Source organism: Phocoena phocoena, chromosome 6 (genome assembly GCF_963924675.1).
Source record: "Phocoena phocoena chromosome 6, mPhoPho1.1, whole genome shotgun sequence".
Classification (NCBI taxonomy): Eukaryota; Metazoa; Chordata; class Mammalia; order Artiodactyla; family Phocoenidae; genus Phocoena; species Phocoena phocoena.
Window position 1 is genome coordinate 35,911,404 of NC_089224.1, and position 24,359 is coordinate 35,935,762.

The window sequence follows — 24,359 nt, forward strand, 5'->3', positions numbered from 1 at the left end:
TGGCTTTTGCCCTTAATAATCTACTGAAATTGTTTTTGTCAAGGTCACCAGAGACTCTGGTGGCCCAATCCACTGGGCACGTCTTAGTCCTTCCCTCTGTTTGACCTCTTTGCTGCTTTTGGCCCTGTTGAATACTCCTTTCTTGGAACTCCCTCTTGGCCACTAGCGCTTCTAACTCTACCCCGGTCTTTTCTATTGGCTCCTTTTTGCTGATCCTTTACACGTTGGTAAGTCCAAAGGTTCAATATATATATACACATACATAGGCATAATAGTCACATACACTTGTGTTCTCTATGTGTGGCATCTGATCTTAAAATTCTACAGTGGACAATTTTTAGTAATGGGGGCATTTAAATAATACAGTACTCATTGAGAAGTTGATTTCTGTTCTTTTGGTTTACTGTACATCTTGACCGATTAATTTGTTTTCTTAACCTGTGCCATTGTTCCCTTCGAATGGTCATTTCAAGCCATTTTCCAGTAATAGTTGATGGTCAACATTCGGACTCTGTTCTCAGGTAGGTCCCTTGGATGATACTGAGGAGGCAGTTTAATTTGGCTGTCCTTTCTATTTAAAAACTTAGAATACATATCCAAATGGCATTCCTGTGTCATTTAACAAGGCTGATGCTCCAGAGCTTAGTTTGGGGTTTTCCAGACATGGAGACAACTACCTGAGTTTTACTGTCTCCATCCAGGCCAAGGTATTTTATGTTCCGCTCAGGATAGCCTCTATAGTAATTTAAGCATCTTCTTAAAACAGATTCAGATTAGTTGTTTGTAATTCACTAGGACCATCAATGGCTTTAACAAACCTCCAAACATCATAAAACGTTAATATGCTCAGCAGAAGGGGTCGCATAACTCTTTTCAGATAGCACTTATATCTGAAGGCTTATTGGTGTCCAGGAGGCCATCCAGACCCCCAGATCAGTCCTGGAGATCAGTGGGGTGACCTGCTGCAGCCACCTCTTCCTCCTTTTGATCTGATGAGAGTCAGAGAACTTGCCAGTTACATAACTTCTCCTAGGCTTAATTTTCTTCATCTGTGAAACAAGGATAATACATACCTGTAAGAGTTAGTAGAGAGTTTTTAACTGAAATAACATAAAGTATTTGATATACATAGTAGTTGTTTGATAAGGGTTATTAATAGTATTCTTAGTAAGACACAATAAAATGGGTTATTTAAGCCAACTTGCTTGCTAATTTTTATTCATTTTCCATTTATATTTTATTAGAGTATTAACGTTCTGGTCACCAGTTTTAATATGGGCTTTGTTCCCACACCACCAACCAATTCACCAACGGGGTGTCCTACCATTCAACTCAATTCTGCCAGTATCTGCCTGGAGATGGCGTCAGATCCCTACAAGTTAAGAGCTCAGTCCTACAAAACTGCCCCACCTCTTCCCTACTTCAGAAGCCAAATTGTTATTACCTGTGCCTCTGACCAATTGAATACAGATGAGAGGTTACAGCAACCTCCTCTGTGGGCTTAATTTGCTAGAGAGGCTCACAGAACTCAGAGAAACCTTTTACTTACTAGATCATCGGTTTATTATAAAAGGAAGTAACTCAGGAGCAGCCAGATGGAAGAGATATATAGGGTAAGGTTTGGGGAAGGGGCTCAGAGTTTCTGTGTCTTCTCTGAATCTCTACGTGTTCACAAAACTGGAAGCTCTTTGAACCTTGTCCTTTGGGTTTAATGGAGGTTTCATTACGTAAGCTTGATTGATTAAATCATTGGCCATTGGTAATTTATTCAACCTCCAGCCCCTCTCCCCTCCCCTGAGGTCAGGGGATGGGACTGAAAGGTCTAACCCTCTAATCACGTGGTTGTTTTTCCGGTAACCAGCCCCCATCCTTCGGGGTGGTCCAAGAGTCGCTCCTTAACATAACAAGAGACACCTTTGTTGCTCGTATCACGAAATTCCAAGGGTTTTAGGAGCTCTGTGCCAGAAACTAGGGACAAAGACCAAATATATATTTCTTATAAATCCCAATCTAACAAGTATCTCTTTGTATATGTGAGTGCCCTTTTTGGATGCTGCTATTTAAGGACTCCAATAGGATGTATACAACGTCCACTGGAAATCTATTTGAGAAAAGTTCTTGCAAGTATCTAAATAATTCAATTTGGATGAAGGTGAATAGTACAGCCAACAGAAGAATGCAGTCTAAAGCTGAAACAAGAAAAATAATTTCCTTGTTTGACTTTAGCCTGGAGTCAAGCCATTGCAGGCATAGAGCATGGAACAGAGTAAGCATTTGGTTAATATTTATTGAATGAAAGAAACCAGTAGGTAGGGTTTTAAGAATTGCACACTCTTAACTGATGTCCAAATGCTGGTCGTTGGATTTCTAGGTCAAAGGCTGCATTTCAGAACCAACTGGGGAGTCTTTTTCATGGCACATGCCCAGCCCCCTTAGAACATCCTGCCAGGGTGTGTCTAGCCACGTGTACGTTTTGAAGTTCCTCAGGTGGTTCTGATAAAATCTGATAACAACCACTCGATCTTGTTAACTCTGTGATCCCCACCAGTGCTCACCTTGTGATATTTTCACCTGAAATGAAAAGTCACCTTCAGTCAAATGCCTGATTGTGTCACAAGGCCAGTAAACTGATTCCCACCCTTAAAACTGACATTATTATTTGAATTTAAAAACAAGCCATCAGGTCAGTGTTTCCTCAAGTGTGTCGTTTGAAACCCAAGTGCTGTGAGATGCTCTGAAGAAAGCAGTTCTGTGGGCAGATAGGATTCTGTATTGTCTGCTGCCCCCTCTCCCCTCAAATGAGTGATTTCCAGTACACACTGCCATTGTGTGTCCTTATGTCAATTCTGTGGTAATAAGGCCCGTTTAACCCAGTGGTTCCCAGATACCCCGACCCTGGACCCCTTTTATTCATGGGACGTTGTTAACATCCTGTAGAAGCACAGTAGCAGATACTCAGCCCTGATGCTGACTAGACAACCAGAACCAAACTGGAGTATTAATTTCAGGATCATACCAGTAACTCTGTTTTATTATACTATGTAATAAAACTAAATTCCACCCAACAAATCTGTATTTAAAAAGTAGATCTCAGTTTTGGGGATGCAAATTATTAAACCTGTTAAAAATAATCAGCTGTAATTCTATAATCTTTGTGCACAATGATTAGGCTGTCTGGGTGAACAAAAACTACTTGGATGTTAAATTCTGTTTGTGGTCATGACATTTAACAACTTCCAAAGAAGGTAGCCAGTAGAACCTTGGCTCCTGTTTTTCAGAAGCAGCTCTCCATTGCTCCTCATAACGTGCAGGGTGCGCCACACTGTCCTAACTCAACCCTGAAAGGCCAACTGTGTCAAAAATAAGGTTCTTCATTTAGGTGACTAGCAAACTTCCAGTATGTTTAGCCTAGGGAATACTGGGAGACAGATCTCTACAACCACAAATTATTAACTGTGACCCCAGAGTTGCCAGTGGCCATATCCCCCCGCACACGGCCCGCCCCAGAAAGAGGCCGTCACAAATGAAGGGCGAGAGGGGAAACGATAGGGAAGGAACCTGTTTGAGTCATAGATCCAATCAAACCTGCTGCCATGGCCACCCGTGTTCTTCAAGTTCTTTGAGCCAAATTTTTTTTTTTTTTTTGCTTTAGGCAGTTTGAATTGTGCTTCTAACACTACAACTAAGAGTCATGACTAATATATCCTTCTCCTAGATTATTCTCCACTTACACGAAGGCTGTCCCATAGCCAGAGACACATGTGCTTATTTGCTGCATTAAAAAAGTTGGTCAGTGAACTCACTGTGCACACCGAGGAGCGCTTGTTTCCCTAGGAAGGAACAGGCAGGAATGGATTTAGAAAACTAAGAACAAAGGAGATGGGAACCCCATAGAGAGGAAGGAGGGGCTGGGTCTAGCATAGAGCAGCACACTTCTAATCCGGAGAGTAAGCAGTCCAGTGCCTTCTTGAGAAACCAGGTAAAAGGGGTCTATTTGTTAAGCCTTGTGGAGAGCAAGGATGGGACACTGGCTGAGACATTTTATCAATGAACAAGATAGTGTGTTTGGAGGTAGAGGAGGGGAGTCCAGAAGTGAAGGGACCCCATTCCAGAAGTCATAGCTGCAGGAATCTGTTTCCTCATAAGCACTGATTGTGGGGAACCAGGCTGCTCCCACGCTCTGCAACGGAGGGCTGAGGGGTGGACGTCTGTTTTCTCAGCCCTTCTTAGTGTTTTTATCCTAGGACTGCTCTTAATTTGAGGGTCACAGCCTTTTCTTGTGCAACAGGGTTCTGTTTGTAATTTTTATTCATTAACAGAAGCTAGATCCCAGGACGTCAGAGGCAAGGACGCTCAATAACCTGCCTTGTCCGTCATCTGGGAAGAGGTGGAGACAGGATTTGATCCTAGGTGTTCTACTGACCAGCACACAAACCCTGAGTGCTAAAGTTGAGACTTAAAATTCATTACAAGAAGATTAATTTGTAAGCTGTTAAGGTGCCCTGTTATGGACTGAATGTTGTCCCCCAAAATTCATATGTCGAAGCCCTCCTGGACACTGTGACTCTGGAGATGGAACCTCTAGGGAAGTAATTAAGGTTAAAAAAGGTCACGAGAGTAGGGCCCTTGTAAGACGAAGACACCAGAGAGCTCATTCACTCGTGCTTTCCCTCCGTGCAAACGCACTAAGGGAAGGCCATGTGAGGACACAGTGAGAAGGTAGCTGGCTGTAAGCCAGGAAGAGAGAGAGCTCTCACCAGAAAATGAATTTGCTGGAACCTCAATCTTGGACTTCTAGACGCCAGAACTGTGAGAAAATAAATTTTTGATGTTTGAGTCACTCAGCCTATGATATTTCATTATGGCAGCTGGAGTAGCTTAAGACATGTGCCCTGAAATGACTTCAGTGATGAAAATGAGCAGATAACCTAGATGAAAATAAAAAAATTATGATCCGTTCACCAGACTACATGATTGCTACTGCTACCAGGCTATTGCCACCTTCTTGTTTGCTCCCAAATGAGGTTCAACACAGCCATTTAACCTGCATATTACTGACGTGGTTACAAAAAGAGGAGAACTCGAAGGTCATCCAGGCTTCAGGATCCTGCAGTCTGAGATCTGCTCTGCTCTACATATCCCAAAATGAGGGGCACACACACACAGCAGAATTCAGTGTCAAAGTCAAAAAGTTTTCCTTGAAAATAGATTTAATCGTATTCAAATTAGAAATGTTCTGCATCTCTCTCCAAAACCACATCTAAAGTTCTCTCGATACATGAAACATTTTCTGGGGAAAATGTTTGAATATAGTAAAAGAAACCTCCATATTTCTTCAGTGTTGATCTATCAAAAGGTACATAATCAAAAAATTTCAACCTCTGAGCCATCCACGAGGTGTCTGGATCATTCACTCTGGAGGAAAAGGCGGGGCGAGGGGATCACAGTCACGGCTAGGATTTGAAGTGTGAAAAAGTTCTTCTCTGCCTTGTCAGTTAACTTTGGGACAGTATGCAGAGGCAAAGGACTCTCAAGGGAAAGGTTTCATTGAGCAGAGGGTAACAGAGGAACCAAAAATCGGGCAGGAGACATTTGTGTTCAGCTGAACAGTACAGGCTAAGAGTGAAAAATCAACATATTCTGTGATCAGTAACTGTAAAGGGCTCAGCTCTCCCTTCCTGGCACAACTGACAATCCCACCATTCTAAGCTTCCAAATTCTAGAAAAAGATTAACAAAAATAGAGCATGTAGAGACTGCTGATTTTGTGTGCAGAGGATGGGCACCAGAACCTTAGGGCACCCTGGGCTGGAAGTGCCCCTGCGTGGAGGGGAGAAGAGGGGAGGGGAAAGGCTGGGGTGGAGAGACTGCCATGCCAGGGCCTGCGGGCTGTAGGCACTGCGCTTCCTCCCCGCTGCGGCCAGGATGCCCATCTCCGAGGAAACCAGGGCCTACTTGGCCATCTTGCGAATCATGTAGTTGAGGATGCCCCCGTTGTGGAAATAAGTGAGCTCCACGTCGGTATCAAACCTCATGACAGCCTGGAAGGTCTTGCCAGTATCCAGCTGGGAGGACGAAGAAGCAGAGAAGAATCGCTGAGGGAGGAAGTGAGCCAGCCCTTTCCAGAGGCATCCTGCCCGGCCTGCCCTCAGGCTACCCCTCCAAGTGTGGTCCACACTCCGGCAGTGCCGGGGACAGGCGCACGCTGGCCCCAGCCCAGACCTGCTGAGCAGTAAGTTGCATTTTATTTAACAAGATCCCCAGTGTACTGATCTACACGGTAAAGCAAGCACTGCAGAGAATAAGTGATGGAAGTGAGAGACACCTGAGAATTAGAAATAGCCTCTCAGGGCAGTAGCTAGTAGTGGTGTTTGGGATATTTTTTTTTTTTTTTTTTTTTTTTTGCGGTACGCGGGCCTCTCCCGTTGAGGAGCACAGGCTCTGGACGCGCAGGCTCAGCGGCCATGGCTCACGGGCCCAACCTCTCCGCGGCATGTGGGATCTTCCTGGTCCTGGGCACGAACCCGTGTCCTCTGCATTGGCAGGCGGACTCTCAACCACTGTGCCACCAGGGAAGCCCTAAAAAGGTGTTTTGTTTTGTTTTTTTTTTTTGCGGTACGCAGGCCTCTCACTGTTGTGGCCTCTCCTGTTGCGGAGCACAGGCTCAGCGGCCATGGCTCACGGGCCCAGCCGCTTCGCGGCATGTGGGATCTTCCTGGACTGGGGCGTGAACCCACGTCCTGTAGCATCGGCAGGCGGACTCTCAACCACTGCGCCACCAGGGAAGCCCTAAAAAGGTGTTTTGTTTTGTTTTGTTTTTTGTGGTATGCGGGCCTCTCACTGTTGTGGCCTCTCCCATTGCGGAGCACAGGCTCCAGACGCGCAGGCTCAGCGGCCATGGCTCACAGGCCCAGACGCTCCGCGGCATGTGGGATCTTCCCGGACCGGGGCATGAATCCACGTCCCCTGCATCGGCAGGCGGACTCTCAACCACTGCGCCACCAGGGAAGCCCTAAAAAGGTGTTTTGTTTTTTTTTTGCGGTATGCGGGCCTCTCACTGTTGTGGCCTCTCCCGTTGCGGAGCACAGGATCCGGACGCGAAGGCTCAGCGGCCATGGTTCACGGACCCAGCCACTTCGCGGCATGTGGGATCTTCCCAGATCAGGGCACGAACCCTTGTGCCCTGCATTGGCAGGCGGACTCTCAACCACTGCGCCACCAGGGAAGCCCCTAAAAAGATGTTTTTAAGGTAATGTGAAAATGCCCTATGGCTGAGCTTTCATCACCGTTCTCTGGGCTGAGATTGGGAGGAACAGGAGACAGTGGGGCTGGCAGGTTTGGGAAGAAGGATGGAACTGATAACTCTATGAGTAAACAGAATAAATAATAAACCGACATAGTGTGGCATCACTGTGCTGGCAGGTCAGAAAGGTGCTAGTAGATCTCCTAAGTCTAAAGCACGTCTACTGAGGGATTTATTTTTCCTTCCAAATCCCACTGATTTCCTTCTAACAAGATTGATGATGAACACAGGGCCTTTGAGCTGGGCCTGGCATGGAAAGGCGCCGACTTACCTTGACCTGGACTTTCATTCGTGGTTTGAGGGTTTCTGGAATGCTGATAGTGTATCGTTCCCGCCCTGTGAGTCCTAGGGTGTCTGCATTCTCCCCGGGGAGATACTCGAGGGGGATCACCCCCATCCCGACCAAGTTACTTCGGTGAATACGCTCGTAACTCTCAGCCAGGACAGCTCTGATTCCCTGATGAGCCAACAGAGTAGTTTGGACAGTTTTTCTTTAGTTACACAGACACTTTACAAAGGCTTCGTAAGTCAGAACTCTTCTCACACCTAAATTCTTCATAAGTACCAATTAATCGTTTACATAAAATGTTGCCCGCTAGTTATAAATAACACAGTAGCCAGGCTTAACTGATTGCCTGCACTGTGTAGGCAGCATGTAGGCGCTGAAATGAACTCTCCTCCCACCCTCCCCCAACCCTCGCTATTATTGTGCCCCTGTACCCTAGTAGTCAGTGGTTTACCCAATATCTGAACCCATGCAGTCTAACCACACACTTAGCCACTTTGTGATACAACATTTCTCAGCAAACTTCCACTGTATCTGGAAACCTCAGCACAAAGAAACATAAAGAAAATTCATTTTTCCCCTTGAATTTTGCTATTATTGTAGGTGCATCAGCAGACACCGAAGATTTAATAAAAACACAACTTTCAGAACATACTACAGAGAAAGTAAATGATTACCTACTGTGTGCTGCTTTTATACTTCCTGTTTCAGGGATCAAATTACATTGAATATAATCTTGATATAAAGCTTCCTATAAAGTACATTTTACTATGATCTATAACTGGCAGTGTACAGCAGTGATCAATAAACCAGGATACTTGATTAACTAGAATATCCCATCCTCAAATATTAGTTAACTGTAATATAATAGTAAGATACCCCTAAAAGGTCTCAATATCTAGGGTCCACTTTTAAGATCCCCTGAATCAGGGTTACTCAGGAAGCTTGTTAAAAATGTAGATTCTTGAGTCACAAATGTAGTAAACAAACTTATAGTTACCAAGGGGGAAGGGAGGGCGATAAACTGGGAGATTGGGATTGACATATACACACTACTATATATAAAATAGATAACTAGTAAGAACCTACTGTATAGCACAGGGAACTCTACTCAATATAATGACCTATATGGGAACAGAATCTTAGAAAGAGTTATACATATGTATAACTGATTAATTTTGCTGTACAGTCGAAACTGACACAACATTGTAAATCTATATTCTAATAAAAATTAATTTAAAAAAATGTAGATTCATGGGTACTACCCCAGGTCTACTGTATCAGAATCTCTAACAGGGAGCATGGGTGGGAGAAGATAGTGATTCTTTTAATTTAGGAGAACCATGGCTATAGAGCAGTAGTTCTCAAACTCTGCTGAATATTAGAATCACTGGGGAGACTTTTAAAAGCCCGATGTCCTGGCCTTTCCCCTTACCAGTTAAACCAGAATCTCTGGGAATGAGATCCAGGCACAGGTGTTTTTTTAAAATCTCAAGGTGTTTCCAAATTTAAAAGCAAATTTATAGAGGAAGGGCAGATTCTTTAGGACAGTAGATATTTTGTATGGATTTACGTATATATGTACTGTATACTTATTTTGGGGGAAGTGGTAATCTTTGTAAACACAGGTCATTCACGTCTCAAGCTCTGTGTAAAGGGCCTTGCAGCACTGCAGATCACAGCTGTCTGTCCCTCTCTGCATGAGGACAGCCCGGGGTTGCCTAGTGGCCGAGGCTGGGCAGCTACAGAATGAAGTGTGTACGGCTGTCTGGGCAGACAGAACTTGGAGCAGTTCTGTAGAGAAGTCTAGACGTGTATGGTCAGGCCCCTCAAGATGGCTGTTCTCTTGCTCTTTGTACATCCCCTGCTCGACCAGTCCCTGCTTCACCTCTGCCCTACTCACATGAATGTGCTTGCCCCCTGCCTCTTAAGTCAGAACGGCCCCACCTGCTAGCTTATTAAAGGGAAACATCTGCCCTAGTGGTGGTGGTTAACCTGAGGGGCTGTGAGGCACAGGCCCCAGCTGCTGGTTTCCCTGGTAACTGATGAGCCAACCTGACATCAATCCCCCCCTATAAATGGTAGCCTCCTTCTCCCCCAGGGGAGGGAAGACTTGCTGTGTCCTGCTTGCTGCACACGGTGGGGTGTTGCCCCAGGACCTTGCTTCCGATGTGTAAGAGCCCCCCTCTATTAAACCACTGATGTCTCTCTGTCGCTGTATCCGGGCTCCTTCCTTGGTCTCGTGGCTGGTGCAGCCCAGTGAGCCCCTAGAGAGCCCCTCGGTGCCAGGTCTCTTCTTATTTCCCAGATCTCACTGTCCCCACCTGACTGCTCCCTGCAGCACCCAGCTCCCTTCCTAAAATCCTTTCTTCTGTAATTTCTTAGGTTCTTTTCAGCAGTTTCTAGAAAAGGCAGGCCTTTGACAAATTACCAATAAGAACATCTCCCCCCCCCCACCCACTGCAAACTGATTGCCTAAAAAAAAATAGGTGTGATGTTCAAAGACATTTTTCAGAAGCCTGGGAGTCTGGAGGGCTGCCTGCCAGACAGCCATATTTTTTTTTTTACTGTACTTGTGGATATCAACTTACTTAGCATCTGCCAAGTGCATTGATTTGCTCGAGCCATCGTTATTTAAATTGATATCAGCGAAGCTATTCTACCCTATCCTGAGGATTAAAGTCAGTCACCAGGAGTGTGCCCTGCTTTCAGGGCAAGCAAATGCTCGAGAGGTAAAAGCTCCTGCGTGGCCCCTCCCCCAGGGACACCTGACGCAGGTCAAGCCCTGAAATGGCTGAAGGTTCCAAAGAGCTGACTGTCTACATACAGAGAGGGCTTCCTTTTCTATTGAGCCTGTATGCAGACTTTTCACAGGCAGTGATAAGCAACTGTTAAAAAGTGCATTCCCCGAGCTTATCCAAAGCTCAGGCTCCTTACTTTTTCCCTTCTGTGAACCTGACGATACAGTAGCAGTAGATTATTCCTCACATTCACCTGGGACAAGAGCCTTGAATAAACTTCAGGTGATAACCTCTGAGAACGTTATGAAAACCATGAAACTTTCCCCATTTAAAAAAAAAAAAAGACACATACTACACACTTCTGGATGGATAGACTTCGGGACCCTCCCCCCAACTGTTCTGTAGACGCCCCCAAAGATCCACAGCTCCCAGGATAGCAATGTTTGATCTAAGGGAAGCTGGTGAACTCTAGATTACCCTTCACTCAGTGAAGTAAATCCTGATCTACCAAGAAGCAGGAGATGAATAAACGTTCCCTGCTTTCCCGAGCTTGCTTTGCTCTTCTACATCTTGGAAAGTAAAGCAAAGCATTTTATTTCTGGCCTCCCTCCCAGCTTCCCTTCTGGTTCAGAGGGGCAGCTGCCTGCGGGGATGTCTCTGCATCCTACTCACCAGTAGGAAAGGGCCCTTGGCCGCCCAGTCTCGGGAGCTGCCTGAGCCGTACTCTTTGCCGGCCAGAACTATCAGGGGAAGGCCCGCCTGCTGGTACCGCTCAGAGGCATCGAACACATCAAGCTGAGGAAGAGAAGAGGAAGGTTTTACAGACACAGTAAAGGCACAGAGTGTGGACACAGGGCAGTGAGTCCTGGTGGGACATGCAGGGGCAGAAGTGTCTGTAGTCGGCCAAGCCAACGTAAAGTCAATGGAACACTCAACCAGTCAGTTGCCTGGTCTACAAATTTCCAGTTAACTCCATCTACGTACCTCTATCAAATTGAATGTTATACTCTTAAGTGAAATGCCTCATTATCCTAGTTTTAGAAAAACATTCAAATCCTAGGGCATCAGGGGAAAAATAGGAAATTAGATCAGTTTTTTTTTTTCTAACTCTTCCATTGATTAAAATATTTTACAGCTAAAGCAGAGAATCCCACCTAAACCTGGGTTTTGACTGAGTACCAGAAGCTCAGCGATGGTCAGCTGTGAAGGGTAGCCAAACAGAAAGAAGGTCACGTGTTCAGGAATTACAGAAAATGCAAACTCTTATGTGTCACCCTTCTACATGGAGGTCAAGGTAGAGACAGTAGAAACACTGATGGAAGCACCAATCAATAAAGGACAGGAAAGGATTAATGGATCTTTTGGTACATATGAGAAACATCTTACACAAATAGATTCATTTGTTTCTCACAGGAGCTCTGAATATTCTGCTGAGCTGAGACTTCACAAAGAGATGATATCATTGCTGGTGAGTAATAAAACATTGTTTTCTCCTGGCTACTTAAGTCAGAAAATAAGATCTGTCCAAAAGAAGGAGTATTTGATTTGAAAGGAGCTCTAGAAAGGTGTCTAATCAAATTCTTACGTAGGCTTTCACAGATTGCTATTGCGGTGAAAGGATGGAGACTGTGCTTGATGTCACACGGCATCGCCTAAATCTGGGTAGGATTCTGTATGTCTTTAGCTGGATAGAGCTCATGAATATAGAAACTGTTTAAAAACAAACGAACAAACAAAACCAGTGAAAGCCTGCCCTAGCCAAATAGCCTGGATCCTTTCAAAGACCAGAAAGAAACAACCTACCTGATATTTTCAGAGATATCTATTAGTAGCTTTGTATTTAAGACTGTGGGAGTGTGTGTTTTTTAAAGTGCTTTTAAAACTACCACAAAGCTGACAATCCCGTGGCAAAGCAGGTCTTGGAACCCAAGATGAGTGGGACTAAGCAGGTCTAGAATTGCGAGCTCCTGGCTTTTCTCATACATGAGCCAGACAGAGTAGTAAGCTTATGAAGCATCAGCTCCTGTACTCTCCCGCTCTTCTGAAGAAAACATAAAATTTAGTGGTTTTTTTCTGTTATTGTGCCTCTGTATCCCTAAGTATTTAATCAGCCAGTTCTTCATTTCTCCTTTTTTATTGTTAATTTCCTACTTCGATGATTTAGTTCTTTTAACCACTGTGCTCCTTCCCCTCCCCCACCCCCTACTCTCCGCGGCCTTCTAATATCATTGTCATACATTTTGATTATGTAAATGCCACTTATAGCTGAGCCATATAATATACTCTGATTTCCTTTTCTTGGCAATTAAACAATTTTTTTTCCACCGGAATAAATTTTTTGTATGTGTGCTCACCTATTTCTGTGTCCCTACTTGTTAATTAATTCCCAAATGCACTGCCTAAAGTATCAATACAAGTCTTCTCTAAAGACATTCAAATCTATCAGGCAATCTAATTTAAAAATCTTTTTCATGGGGTGTCACTCCTGGAACCCAACATTCCTGTGTGGACTGATGGCTCTCTGAGGACTTGGTGCATTCCTATTCTTTCCCCAACATCCTGTCGATTCCCTGTATTTCTTTTTCTTGGATCCTACATCTTCCTCTTTTTTTGGTTTATTCCCTCGTTTTGGTGTAATACATTTACTAAGTAGCTTCTTGAGACTGGGACTAAGGGTATTTTTAAAGTTTTTGAATATCTGAATGTGTTATTACTTTAATCTCACTTGGCTGGAAGTATGAGGGACACAGATTTTAGGGTCCCAATAACTTTCCTCAGTCTGTTTCCTGGGCTGCTGTGAGCGCGTCTGATCCCCAGGACAATGCACATAAGCTGTTTTTCCCTCTCTGAAGTTTCTAGAACTCCTTGCCTATGCTGTTCATGCCGCGCGGCTTGTGGGATCTTAGTTCCCCAACCAGGGATCGAGCCCAGGCCCTCAAGCCGTGAAATCGCGGAGTCCTAACCACAGGACCGCCAGGGAATTCCCAACTTTGCTGTCTTAATTTCATAATGATGTCACTTGGAGTGGGTCTTCTTTAATCATGTGGCTGGGCACTCAGTGGACCTTTGAATCTGGAATCTCAGATTTTGCAGCTGAGGAATTTTCTTGTGTTAATTCTCTAATAATTTCCTCTCAGATCTTGTCTGTTCTTTTTAGCATCTCTATTCAGTCAGATGTTGGCCCTCCTCAGTTCAGTCTTTAATTTTCTTACATTTTCTAATTTCCCCTTTGTCTTTCTATATTCTGGAAGATATTCTCAACTAATCAACTTTTCCTGTGAAATTTTAGGGGCTTTTTTTTTTTTTTTTAAGGAGCTCTTTCTTGTCTTCTGATTACTTTACAGCAACAGAAAATCATCTCTTATCACTCTGAGGAGACAGTTGTTTTCCTTAGTTTTCTTCTACTCTTTGCATTATCTGTTGTCCTTTATATTCCTCTGTTCTTTGTCTGTCTTCCAAGTTCAAGGCCTGATTCAAATGCCCCTTCATCTCTCATTCTGTCTCCTTATTTAAGCTGAGGCACTAAGCAACTGACTAGGAGTTCTGTGCAATGGCCGGGCTGTAAATGAGGGAGATTCATTGTGACAGTCAGTATCCTGGAGGCCTCCAAAGTCTGTAACTGCAAGTCCTTCCCCTTCATCTCTCGGGGATTTTACCATTTATTTGTATCTTTTTCACTTAATAGTTTATCGTCCCTGCTATTCACTGAACAGATATCTCCTGGGCATTGACTTTGTGCTGGATCCTGGTGATCAGAGTATCTGTGATGAATTTGCTTTACAAACATAGAACCAGTTACAAGTGAGGCAGTGTGTTTGGTGGTAAAGAGCGTTGACTTCGGACAGAGCCTGACTCCATGGGTTTTAATCTCAGCTCCTCAGACTTGTGAATTTAGGGAGTTACATGAGCTCTCTAGGCTCCACTTGCCAACTTAAAACAAGGAGAATTATGGTACCTTCCTCAAAGGGTTGTTTTGAGGATTGAACAAGTCAGTATATGCAAAGAGCTTAGAACAGCACCTGGGATGGAGTAAGTTCCACAGACGTATTTGGTCATTATCATTTTAAAATAATTTGTGAGGGTTATTTCTTAAGTAGCTTAACCAGTTTTCATGCGGTTTCACAGCATTCACTGGGAAGGGAAGTGACCCTGAGGACCTACTGCTGTGCCAGATGCTATGCTAGGTGTTTAACGTGTCATTCCATTTGAGGTTAAGCCTCAGAGCCTTAAAAAGTGGATATTATTTCTACTTCTCAAGTAAGAAAAATGAGGCTCAGAGAGGGAGATAACTTGCTGAGGGCTCCACAGCTGATATGAGGTGGAGATGGGACTTGAACCCAGGCTTGTCTGACTTAAAGTACAGGCTTCCCCACCTCTCATATGCCTGCCATCTGTGAATAGACAATTCCAGCTGTAATATGCCAACTCCAGATGGTCCCCATTAGGACCCAAGCAGGCCTGCACAATCCCGTACATTCCTTCTTTTCCAAGTGATATGGTAAATTAATTAAATGCTATTAAAGTTATATTGGGTTGGCCAAAAAGTTCATTTGGGTTTTTCCATACGAGGCTACTGAAAACCCAAACGAACTTTTTGGCCAACCCAATAAAATAGCACTTCTTAATAAATATCCTCCACCTTAACCTGGAATTTCCCCTTCAAGTACTCTGACGAAATTTCACTCAGAGGTTTTTAAGCTCAACTCCTAGGAAACTAGACTTAGTTAAAGCATGAAGCAGAATCTCTAAGCAGGAAAAGTTTTCCCAGTTTAAAGGGCCTCTCCATCAAGGATGAACTCTATATACATGGACACCTGGCAAGAGGGACTGTACAAAGCAAGAGGTAGGATGAGCTGTGAAATAAAAATAAGACCAAAAGGAAAGTGATGGTGCAAACATCCACCCACCCAGAGCCTGAGAAATTCTGGCTTCTTAATGAAGTAGAAGACACAATACTCACAATTTCGCCAGTAGGCAGATGGATAGTCTGTGGTGCCTGCTTGTTCAAGAATTTGTTTAATAAGCGGATATTGGCAAATGTCCCCCGCGCCATGATGGCGTCATTACCTCGGCGGGAGCCATAGGAGTTGAATTCTCGTGGAGTCAAGCTGATAACGAAAGCAGGAGGGGAGCTGGTTTAGTGAACTGAGAGAAGATTAAACTTGGCTTACCCCAAGAAAAGAGAAAACCCACAAACCTAGGTGTTTCTCTATGTCTGCTAAGTATTGTTCTCCAAGGCAGAAAAGCTGTTCCCATGGCTTCAACTGAGGGCAGAGTGAGAGGTCGCAGGTGGGACTGTGAATCAGTATGCTCCCAGCAGCAACCTACAGTCTTATAAATCTGAGTAGAGCAATCGGGAGGGACTTTAATAAGAGTATTTATTTTACTGATTCAGTAGGGTAGCCTATAAAGCTTCACAAAAGGTAAAATACTAAAAATGGGTAAGAAAAACAAAGGAAGCAAAGGGAATACTCAGGGTAGGCCAGTCAGGTAGAGCCAAGAATGGGGACACATAAAATACATTCTATAAACTAAACAGAAGTAGGTTCAAATTTGTCCCCGAGTTACCAGGAGCTCAGTGCAATGAAAAGACACATAACTGGTGACATGACTTAGAATTTTCATAAGATCAAAATCAGGGCAGTGCCAAAGAGGCAGACGGGAATAGCTATTGGTGGTCCTAAAATCAAAGAAAAATCTTATCTGTGGGTCCCAATGAAAGGACACTTTGCAAAGTGAGTAACAACATCTTAAAATGAACATGGCGACCAGTTCACTGGGCTGTTTCTTATAATGCTAGGAAGTGTGTGGTTAATGATTTATTAGTTAGATCTAATTTGAAGATTGAGAGTCTATGAATGGGCTTCAGGACCAGGAGTAGGTGAGTGTGGCTATGAACTCCTGAAATTATGTCCAAAATGTGCATGTGCATTTTTATGAGAAGGTATATCTCCTTTCATTCAATTCTCTAGAGTATCAATAATCACCAATCTAAAAAGGTGTTGGTCACTGCTTATTTTCTAATTTCTTCCTCCAGCCTCAATCTTGTTTCTCTAGTTTCTCTGTTTGTTCTTAGAAGCCTTTTCTCCCATTCATTCACTCAACAACTTTTTATTGAGCACCAACTATGTGCCAGGAGCTGTTGTGGGTGAACAATGAACAAAACAAATTAAGATCTCTGCCTTTGCAGAGCTTACATTCTAGAAGCTGGAGACAAAGAAATTTTTTTAAAGAGCATCCTATGCAAGTGTTACTAGATTGTGGTTAATACCTTAGAAAAAAGAAAAGGTAGACCAGGGCAAGGAGAACAGGAGTATGGTGGGAATGAACTCATGGAGGAAGACTTGAACTTGGCGAGAGAGTTAGCTAAGAGGGTATCTTGGGGAAGGGCATCCAAGAGGAAAAAACAGCCAGCTCAACCAAAGGCTCTCAGGCAGAAGGGTACTTGGCCTTGCTTGGAACATTCGATGAACAAGGTGGTGGGCAATGTGTCCTGAGCAGTGTGGGTGAGTGGAAGAGCAGGGACTCACTGACTCATCTTGAATATCACCTGCCCTTTTCTACTTGCTGATGGACTTGTGTCTCCCACTCAAAGCAGAATCATATCCCTTTAAAATCTCACAATATGTATCTGTGTATAGGCAGTTCCCATACATTTTGAAAAGTAGTTGCCCTGCGTTAAAGAAAAATCTTGACACAGACCACTGTGCATCATCTCCTCCAGATGTGGGCTATCTTCTTAAACTTACAACACTCACATTTCTGGAGAATATGAAATATTCTTGGTCTGAATGAATAGACTGTCCCATAGGGTGCACTAGGAAAAGGCAGAGATGAGTGAGCAGGATAGAAAGGGAAATTCATGAAGAAAATGGGTTAGCCACCAGGCAAGTGAGATGAGGGGCAAGGTAGCTGTCCTCTCCTACTGGGAAAAAAGAAGGTGTTGAATTTCGTTCCTCAAATTGGCTCTGGGCCCCATCCCTGAAGAAGCTGATTCAGGAGGTGGGGACGGGAACCAGGAACTTTTATCTCCCCAGATGACTCTCATGGAAAGTCCCATTTGGGACCGACATTGATTGATAGTGGTATATTAAATAACAGTGGATAATACTGTTAAAATCGGTATGTGACTGAAGGATTGCTGAATGGATGCGTAAACTGCAAATCCTTGAAGTGGATCTCTGTAAAGAATACGTCTCTCAACCAGGAAATATCAATGCATTTCCAGTTCTAGCCCTGTCGAGTACTTCAAGTGGAACCAGGCTCTGCCACGGGTGAAGAGCAGAGCCTTGTACTTGAACAGTCAGCCAAGCTGGGGGTTGGGATGACAGCTGAGTCTAATGAGTACACCTGCTCAAAAAGAAGGTCCTCATCCCTGCTGGGGTTCACGTGCTGATGGATTCTCCCCAGGGAAGCTTCGAAGCAGCAAACAGAAAGAGCAATTGGTTTTCAAGCCCCAGGGTTCAGTGAAAAACCGAAGTGTGACTCCAAGGAGACCTCATGAAAAGAGAACTACTGGCCTCACTCTCTCCATTTCTGCCTTCAGGCCTTCCTCCCCTTATTCATTACTTACCCTCTGTTAGTTAAGTAGCGAGCAGCAGGGCTATTTCTTGCAATATTTCCAGCCGGAGAGATGTGGTCTGTTGTTACTGAATCTCCCAAATTTAACAGCACGTAGGCATCCACTATAGATTTAGGAGGCCGAAGATCCAAAGTCTACCAAAGAACACAGTAAGTCAGTGTTTGCCCAGGTTTTCTCCCAACATGTCACCAGGGGAACCCCAACAGTAGCGGTCCATGGACCTGAACCAGATGACAGCCCTATATCAGTGCATAGAAAATTCTAGTTTTATTGTTTTTTTCAGGGGTGTTTAGAAAGGTGAGGTGAATTTATGCAAAATATTCATATCTCACTCTTGAAGGGAGGTGAAGTATTGGCACTGTCCCCTCAAAAGCAACAGGGATGCTGCTGCAAACGACATTCTCTTTCTCCACATCCAGAGAAGGCCTCAGATGCTGAGGACAGCAGGAGTCCTCCCCGCTCCACCCAGGGCAGTGCAGACTCCTTGATCATCAGTTTCAGAGAAGATTTCCCTTGTTTTTATGGATATAAGGTTTAAATATGGATTTTGCAAGGCAAGAAACTTTTTGAAGAACTCGTTTTGTTAAAAAGTAAAAAGTCCTACCAGGTCTTCAAAGAATGGTGGTGACTTAATGTATGTAGATTTGGGATTCCAGTAATATAGCTTATCTGATGGGGCTGCTAAGGCATTCCAGCTCTCATTCACAGTCTTGGGGAAAAAAGAAAAAAGGAAAGGCAGATCTAATCACAGTCCATCCTAAGGAAAATTTAACATGCGAACACAAACATATATTCAAGCTAAGAGCACAGTGAAAACCATTCTTATTCTAAATGGTCACACAACAGAGTTCCTCTATACTAAGACAACACCATGCGAAGTAATTTAAAAATACATGTGCTCTGTGATAGGCAGCCTCTGGAATGGCCCCCACGGACCTGCCTTCTAGGATTCACACCCCTAAGTGATCCCCTCCTGCTGAGTAGGGGCTGGGCCTAGTGACTCACCTCCAGGATTAGGTTATAAAGAGACTCTGCCTTCTGTCACTTTCACCCTCTTACCCTCGCTTGCTTGCTTACTTGCTCTGATGGAGGCCAGCTACCATTCTGTGAAGAGCAGGTGAAGAGACCCACTAGTAAGGCACTGAGGGCAGCCTCTAGCTGACAGTCAGTGAGGAGCTGAGGCCTTCACCCACAGCACGTGAGGTCCTTTATCCTGCCAACAACCACATGAGTGGTCTTAGAAATGGATCTTCCCCCAGTTGAGTCTTCAGATGAGACTGCAGCCCCAGATGACACCTTGACTGGGGCCTTGTGAAGGCACACACACCCTGTTAAGCCGCACCTCCATTTCTGACCCATGGAAACTGTGAGATAAAAAAATGCTTGCGGGCTTCCCTGGTGGCATAGTGGTTGAGAGTCCGCCTGCCGATGCACGGGACACGGGTTCGTGCCCCGGTCCGGGAAGATCCCACATGCCGCGGAGCGGCTGGGCCTGTGAGCCATGGCCGCTGAGCCTGTGCGTCTGGAGCCTGTGCTCCTCAACTGGAGAGGCCACAACAGTGAGAGGCCTGCGTACCGCAAAACAAAAACAAAAACAAAAACCTTGCTGTTTTAACTCACTAAGTTTGGGGGTAATTTGTTGCAGAGCAATAGATAACTAATACATATACTTATAAATATAATTTATGAAATAATCCAGATTGTACCCCAGGGGAAATTATGTATGCTCTGAAGATTCTGAGAAGTAGACCTCCAGGTCATAAGGACATTAGCTAGTAAAAGACAGCTGCTATGCATTCAAATTGGCTTGAATTAGCTCTACATGTCCATTGACTCAGACTCTGGAGAAATACATTTAACCCAATATCTACCAAACTCCCTTGTACCATTTTCCAGTGAGCAGCTTGTGGGATTCACAGTGCATGAATATGACCCCCGTGTGACTCTGCTACCCAGTCTGCCCTCTTGTTTCATTCAAACCACCAGCCCTAGGCTGAAGCCCTTGGGTCAGCCTATCACAGAGACTAGGGAAAGTGGTAACATCCAAGAGGCTCCGAAAATGATGCTGAGCCCCATACATTTTCCCTGTATTTGTAAAATGCACAGCAAGTTTTTTTTTTATTTCGGTAGTTTGATAGGGTGGTGTTTCCTACTGAGTGGCTTTTATTTTTATTATTATTTTTTAAGCATGCAAATACATCTGAGAGGTGCATTCAACCATTTGATGCCTCAGTGACACACTACAGTGACATCAGGGGGTCCTCAACCATAGTTGATGCACGCCCCAGGCTGCCTGAGGAAGGGGGTAGCTGTGGAGAGCTGGCCAGGAACCACACACAGCTGAGGCCTTTCCTCCTGAGGCTGCCACTCACTCGTCCAACTCTGGGAACATCTGGGGAGTGTGGGGTCTGGAAAAACGTGAGTCTTAGGAGAAAAATGATGGATAACCACTTCCCCAATCATCTGAAGAAATGTTACTTTGTATAGCTGACACCGCCACTGGCCTCAAGGGTGGCAGAGATGATGCATAAGAGTAGCTTTCCCTCACAGGTGGGCTGGGACCTCACCTCTATTTTCTGATAGACCTCCTTAAACATCCCAGGGATGACATACTGACGCTCCACTGCCTGGATCTCATCTCTGGTTGGCCAGATATCTCTCAGAAATACCTGTTGTCCCTTTGCATTTACCCCTGGGGAAAAAAATGTTTATTAGTGAGAAAAACATCTCATACCCCATTTTCATCGCCACATACGGTCAGTCAAGTCTCGTTCAGGGTAGTTACGTTCTGTAAAGCCTACGTGCACACTCAGAGAATACTCAGTCACTGCCCCCAGGGGACACACATGTTAGGCTCCCAAGAGCCTCCATCCACAACACTGTCGTCAACTGATCAAGACATAACCCTGTTTTATGTGTGTTTCTGTTTCATGACACCTTACTTCATACATACTGTTGATGCATTCACACTGAACTTGCGAGCCTGTCTAACGCGAGGCCCGTCACAGCCTTCTTGGGTTTAGGAACGCTACACAGCACTTTAGCACTACTCTTGGTGGTCATTTTAAACAGTGAAATCACCAATAAAAAGCACAAAAATGTGAAAAACATGGTGCTAAACAGAGCTCGAACAGGACACTTGTTTGCAGTGTAACACCTGCAATAAAAAGGCAGAATGGGGCTTCCCTGGTGGCGCAGTGGTTGAGAGTCCACCTGCCGATGAAGGGGGCACGGGTTCGTGCCCCAGTCCGGGAAGATCCCACATGCCGCGGAGCGGCTAGGCCCATGAGCCATGGCCACTGAGCCTGTGCGTCCGGGGCCTGTGCTCCACAATGGAAGAGGCCACAACAGTGAGAGGCCCGCGTACAGCAAAAAAAAAAAAAAAAAAAAAGGCAGAATGTTGCCTTGTTCGACCTCAGCTGAGAGCAGGCACAGTGAGGGACTCAAGGTTTTCACACCTGCACCCCTCCCCGCCCCCACCCCGTGCACATCTGTGAGTGACCATGGGAGAGTGATGAGCATTGATTTTGGGGTTAAAATCCATTTTAATGAGTAGTCAAATTTGCAAATATGGAATCCATATATAATGAGGATCAACTGTATGTCTAAAGCTATGATTTCCTGAAAGTAAATTCCAGGGCACCATTTTCATATTATCTAATCTGCTTATTAGCATGGGTTGAGGAGGGTACAGCAAAGAGACCAGAGGAAAGGAAACAAAGCATCCTGTCCCCAGAATTTCAAGAAGCTGTACTATGTGGATGTGTTCCTACAGAGGAGACATTAAAACAGTGCCTATCATTAGATTAAAGCAGGAGCTGGAAAGGAAGGGACTGGAGAAGAAGCCAGAATGGCAAGATCTCCACTACTTTGGGTATTTCTTTCCCTTTTGTTGTCCCTCCCCCTTTAGTAAATTCTTGTTTAACTATTTCAGTTATGTCTTAGCTGTGTATTGGGGCATAAAGAAAAGGCTCCTCCTCTGATCTCTGGAGGGTCTAGCCTTCATTATTTATTAAGGAAAGCAATAACTTTCTCCCAGTAATGTTTTCAGATACATTGGAAAAACTGTAACCCCCCAGAAAAGATCTTACCCAGTGGTTCTTTCTCAAAGTCGATCCGGATGGTCCCCGCAATTGCATACGCTATTACTAAAGGCGGAGAGGCTAAATAGTTGGCCCGGGTATTGGGGTGGACTCGCCCTTCAAAATTCCTGTTCCCAGACAGTACTCCAACAGCAACAAGGTCCCCCTGTGTGAGGCAAGGGGAAAAGCAGGTCGCAAAGAGAAGAGAATGCCTAGGCTCCATTTGTCAAAGTTTTCCCTTTAAGCTTCCCCTTCACCCGGTCCTCTCCCTGGGAAGAAGAGCACACAGGGTGACCCTGTGGGAGACACTCTGGGTCAAAAGCAGCTGAGAGACACATTCAGTGGTTTCTGCTCATGAGAAAATAGCAGGTTGGTCAGGAGGCAGCATCCTGGTTATTTTGCTGCTGGGGCCTGAGAACAGGCGGGGAAGACTGCAAGTTGAAAGCTAAAGGAAGCCACATTGACTGACAGGGATTCTATAATTAATGCAAAGCAAACCAAATAGTATTTCTCAACGCTACAGAATTTATGGGCCAAAAATCAAGCCAATGCAATTTAGTTTACATTCATTTGTCTGATTTGGAACCAGTTTTCAGACAACAGGAACAAACGATTCTGGCGCCTTCTGCAGTCAAAACCACGTTTAGGGAGCACGCGTGTGCCAGGCGCTGCACTATGTCCTTCGTGTCCACTATCACCTTAGTGCTCACAACTCTATGAAACAGGTGCTATTATTGTCTCCAGTTACAGTTGTGAAAACTGAGCCACAAAGAGGTTAATTAACTTGCTCAAAGGTATACAGTTAATAAGTTTCACTCAACTCCAAAGACCGTACTCTTAACCACATCCCATGCTTCCCTGGACCTTCTTAAAATTACCAGCCTTTTGATCACACATCGTATGAAACATGACAACAGCTCTGAAGACCCACAAGTTCCTCTGTAATCACCTGCGTGATGGCTTCTACCACAGCTTCAGCTAAGGGCCCACTGTTGCCAATGCAGGTCATGCAGCCATAGCCCACCACATCAAACCTAGGTGCAAGAGAGAAGCACAGGATGGAGAATGACTCTCAGTGGGCTCACCTGTTGGTTACAGTGCCTGGAGACCACTGACTTAAGTAAGTTTAGTACAGGGCTGTCTCTATAAAGCTTTCATTCTGGGGAACATTTTGATCTACTATTCATCCATTCTAGATCATTCAATTAAGAGTCCTTTTTATAATTTACTTTTTAAAAAAAACTGAAGTATAGTTGATTTATAATATTAAGGTGTACAACAAGGTGACTGTCATATACAAACACACACACACACATATTTTTTCAGATTATTTTGCACTATAGGTTATTACAAGACATTGAATAGTTTTCCCTATGTTATACAGTAAATCCTTGCTGTTTATCTTTTTTTTTTTTTTGGCCACACCACGCAGCATGCGGGATCTTAGTTCCCCGACCAGGGATCAAACCTGCACCCCCTGTAGTGGAAGCCCAAAGTCATAACCACTGGATGGCCAGGGAAGTCCCATATCTATTTCATATATAGTAGTGTGTATCTGTTAACCCCATACTCCTAATCCCACCTCTCCCCCCAATCCCTGCTTTCCCCTTTAGTAACCATAAGTCTGTTTTCTATGTCTGTGAGTCTGTTTCTGTTTCGTAAATAGATTCATTTGCATTATTTTTTTTAGAGTCCACATACAAGTGGTAATATATAATATTTGTCTTTCTCTGCCTGACTCACTTCACTTAGTACGATATTCTCTAGGTCTATCCATGTTGCTTCAAATGGCAATATTTCATTCTTTTTTATGGCTGACTAGTATTCTATTGTGTATATGTATCTTCTTTATCCATTCATCTGTTGATGGACACTTAGGCTGTTTCAATGTCTCAGCTATTATAAATAGTGCTGGTATGAACATGGGGGTGCATGTATCTTTTCAAATTAGAGTTTCTGTCTTTTCTGGACATATTCCACTGACTGCTGGATCATATGGTAGCTCTAGTTTTAGTTTTTTAGGGAAGCTCCATACTGTTTTCCATAGTGGTTACACCAATTTACATTCCCACCAACAGTGTAGGAGGGTTCCCTTTTCTCCACACCCTCTCCAGCATTTATTATTTGTAGACTTTTTTTTTTTTTTTTTTGCGGTACGCGGGCCTCTCTCTGTTGTGGCCTCTCCCGTTGCGGAGCATAGACTCCGGACGCGCAGGCTCAGCGGCCATGGCTCACGGGCCCAGCCGTTCCGCGGCACGTGGGATCTTCCCGGACCGGGGCACGAACCCGCGTCCCCCGCATCGGCAGGTGGACTCTCAACCACTGCGCCACCAGGGAAGCCCCTATTTGTAGACTTTTTGATGATG

At 44.5% G+C, this 24,359-nt stretch overlaps 1 protein-coding gene across 1 annotated transcript in view; it reads right to left on the reverse strand.

Moving 5' to 3' along the window:
- Nucleotides 1-5,192: 5,192 nt before the first annotated feature.
- Nucleotides 5,193-24,359, reverse strand: part of ACO1 (aconitase 1) — a 59,473-nt gene continuing 40,306 nt past the window's right edge. Inside the window, exons 13-21 of the mRNA XM_065879827.1 lie at nucleotides 22,943-23,027; nucleotides 22,003-22,159; nucleotides 20,479-20,603; nucleotides 18,516-18,620; nucleotides 17,903-18,045; nucleotides 15,290-15,437; nucleotides 11,002-11,124; nucleotides 7,574-7,759; nucleotides 5,193-6,064 (exon numbers count right to left, since the gene is read on the reverse strand). Coding sequence (XP_065735899.1) covers nucleotides 5,951-6,064; nucleotides 7,574-7,759; nucleotides 11,002-11,124; nucleotides 15,290-15,437; nucleotides 17,903-18,045; nucleotides 18,516-18,620; nucleotides 20,479-20,603; nucleotides 22,003-22,159; nucleotides 22,943-23,027 — 1,186 coding nt within the window. The 3' untranslated portion in view covers nucleotides 5,193-5,950. The remainder of the gene's footprint in view (nucleotides 6,065-7,573; nucleotides 7,760-11,001; nucleotides 11,125-15,289; nucleotides 15,438-17,902; nucleotides 18,046-18,515; nucleotides 18,621-20,478; nucleotides 20,604-22,002; nucleotides 22,160-22,942; nucleotides 23,028-24,359) is intronic.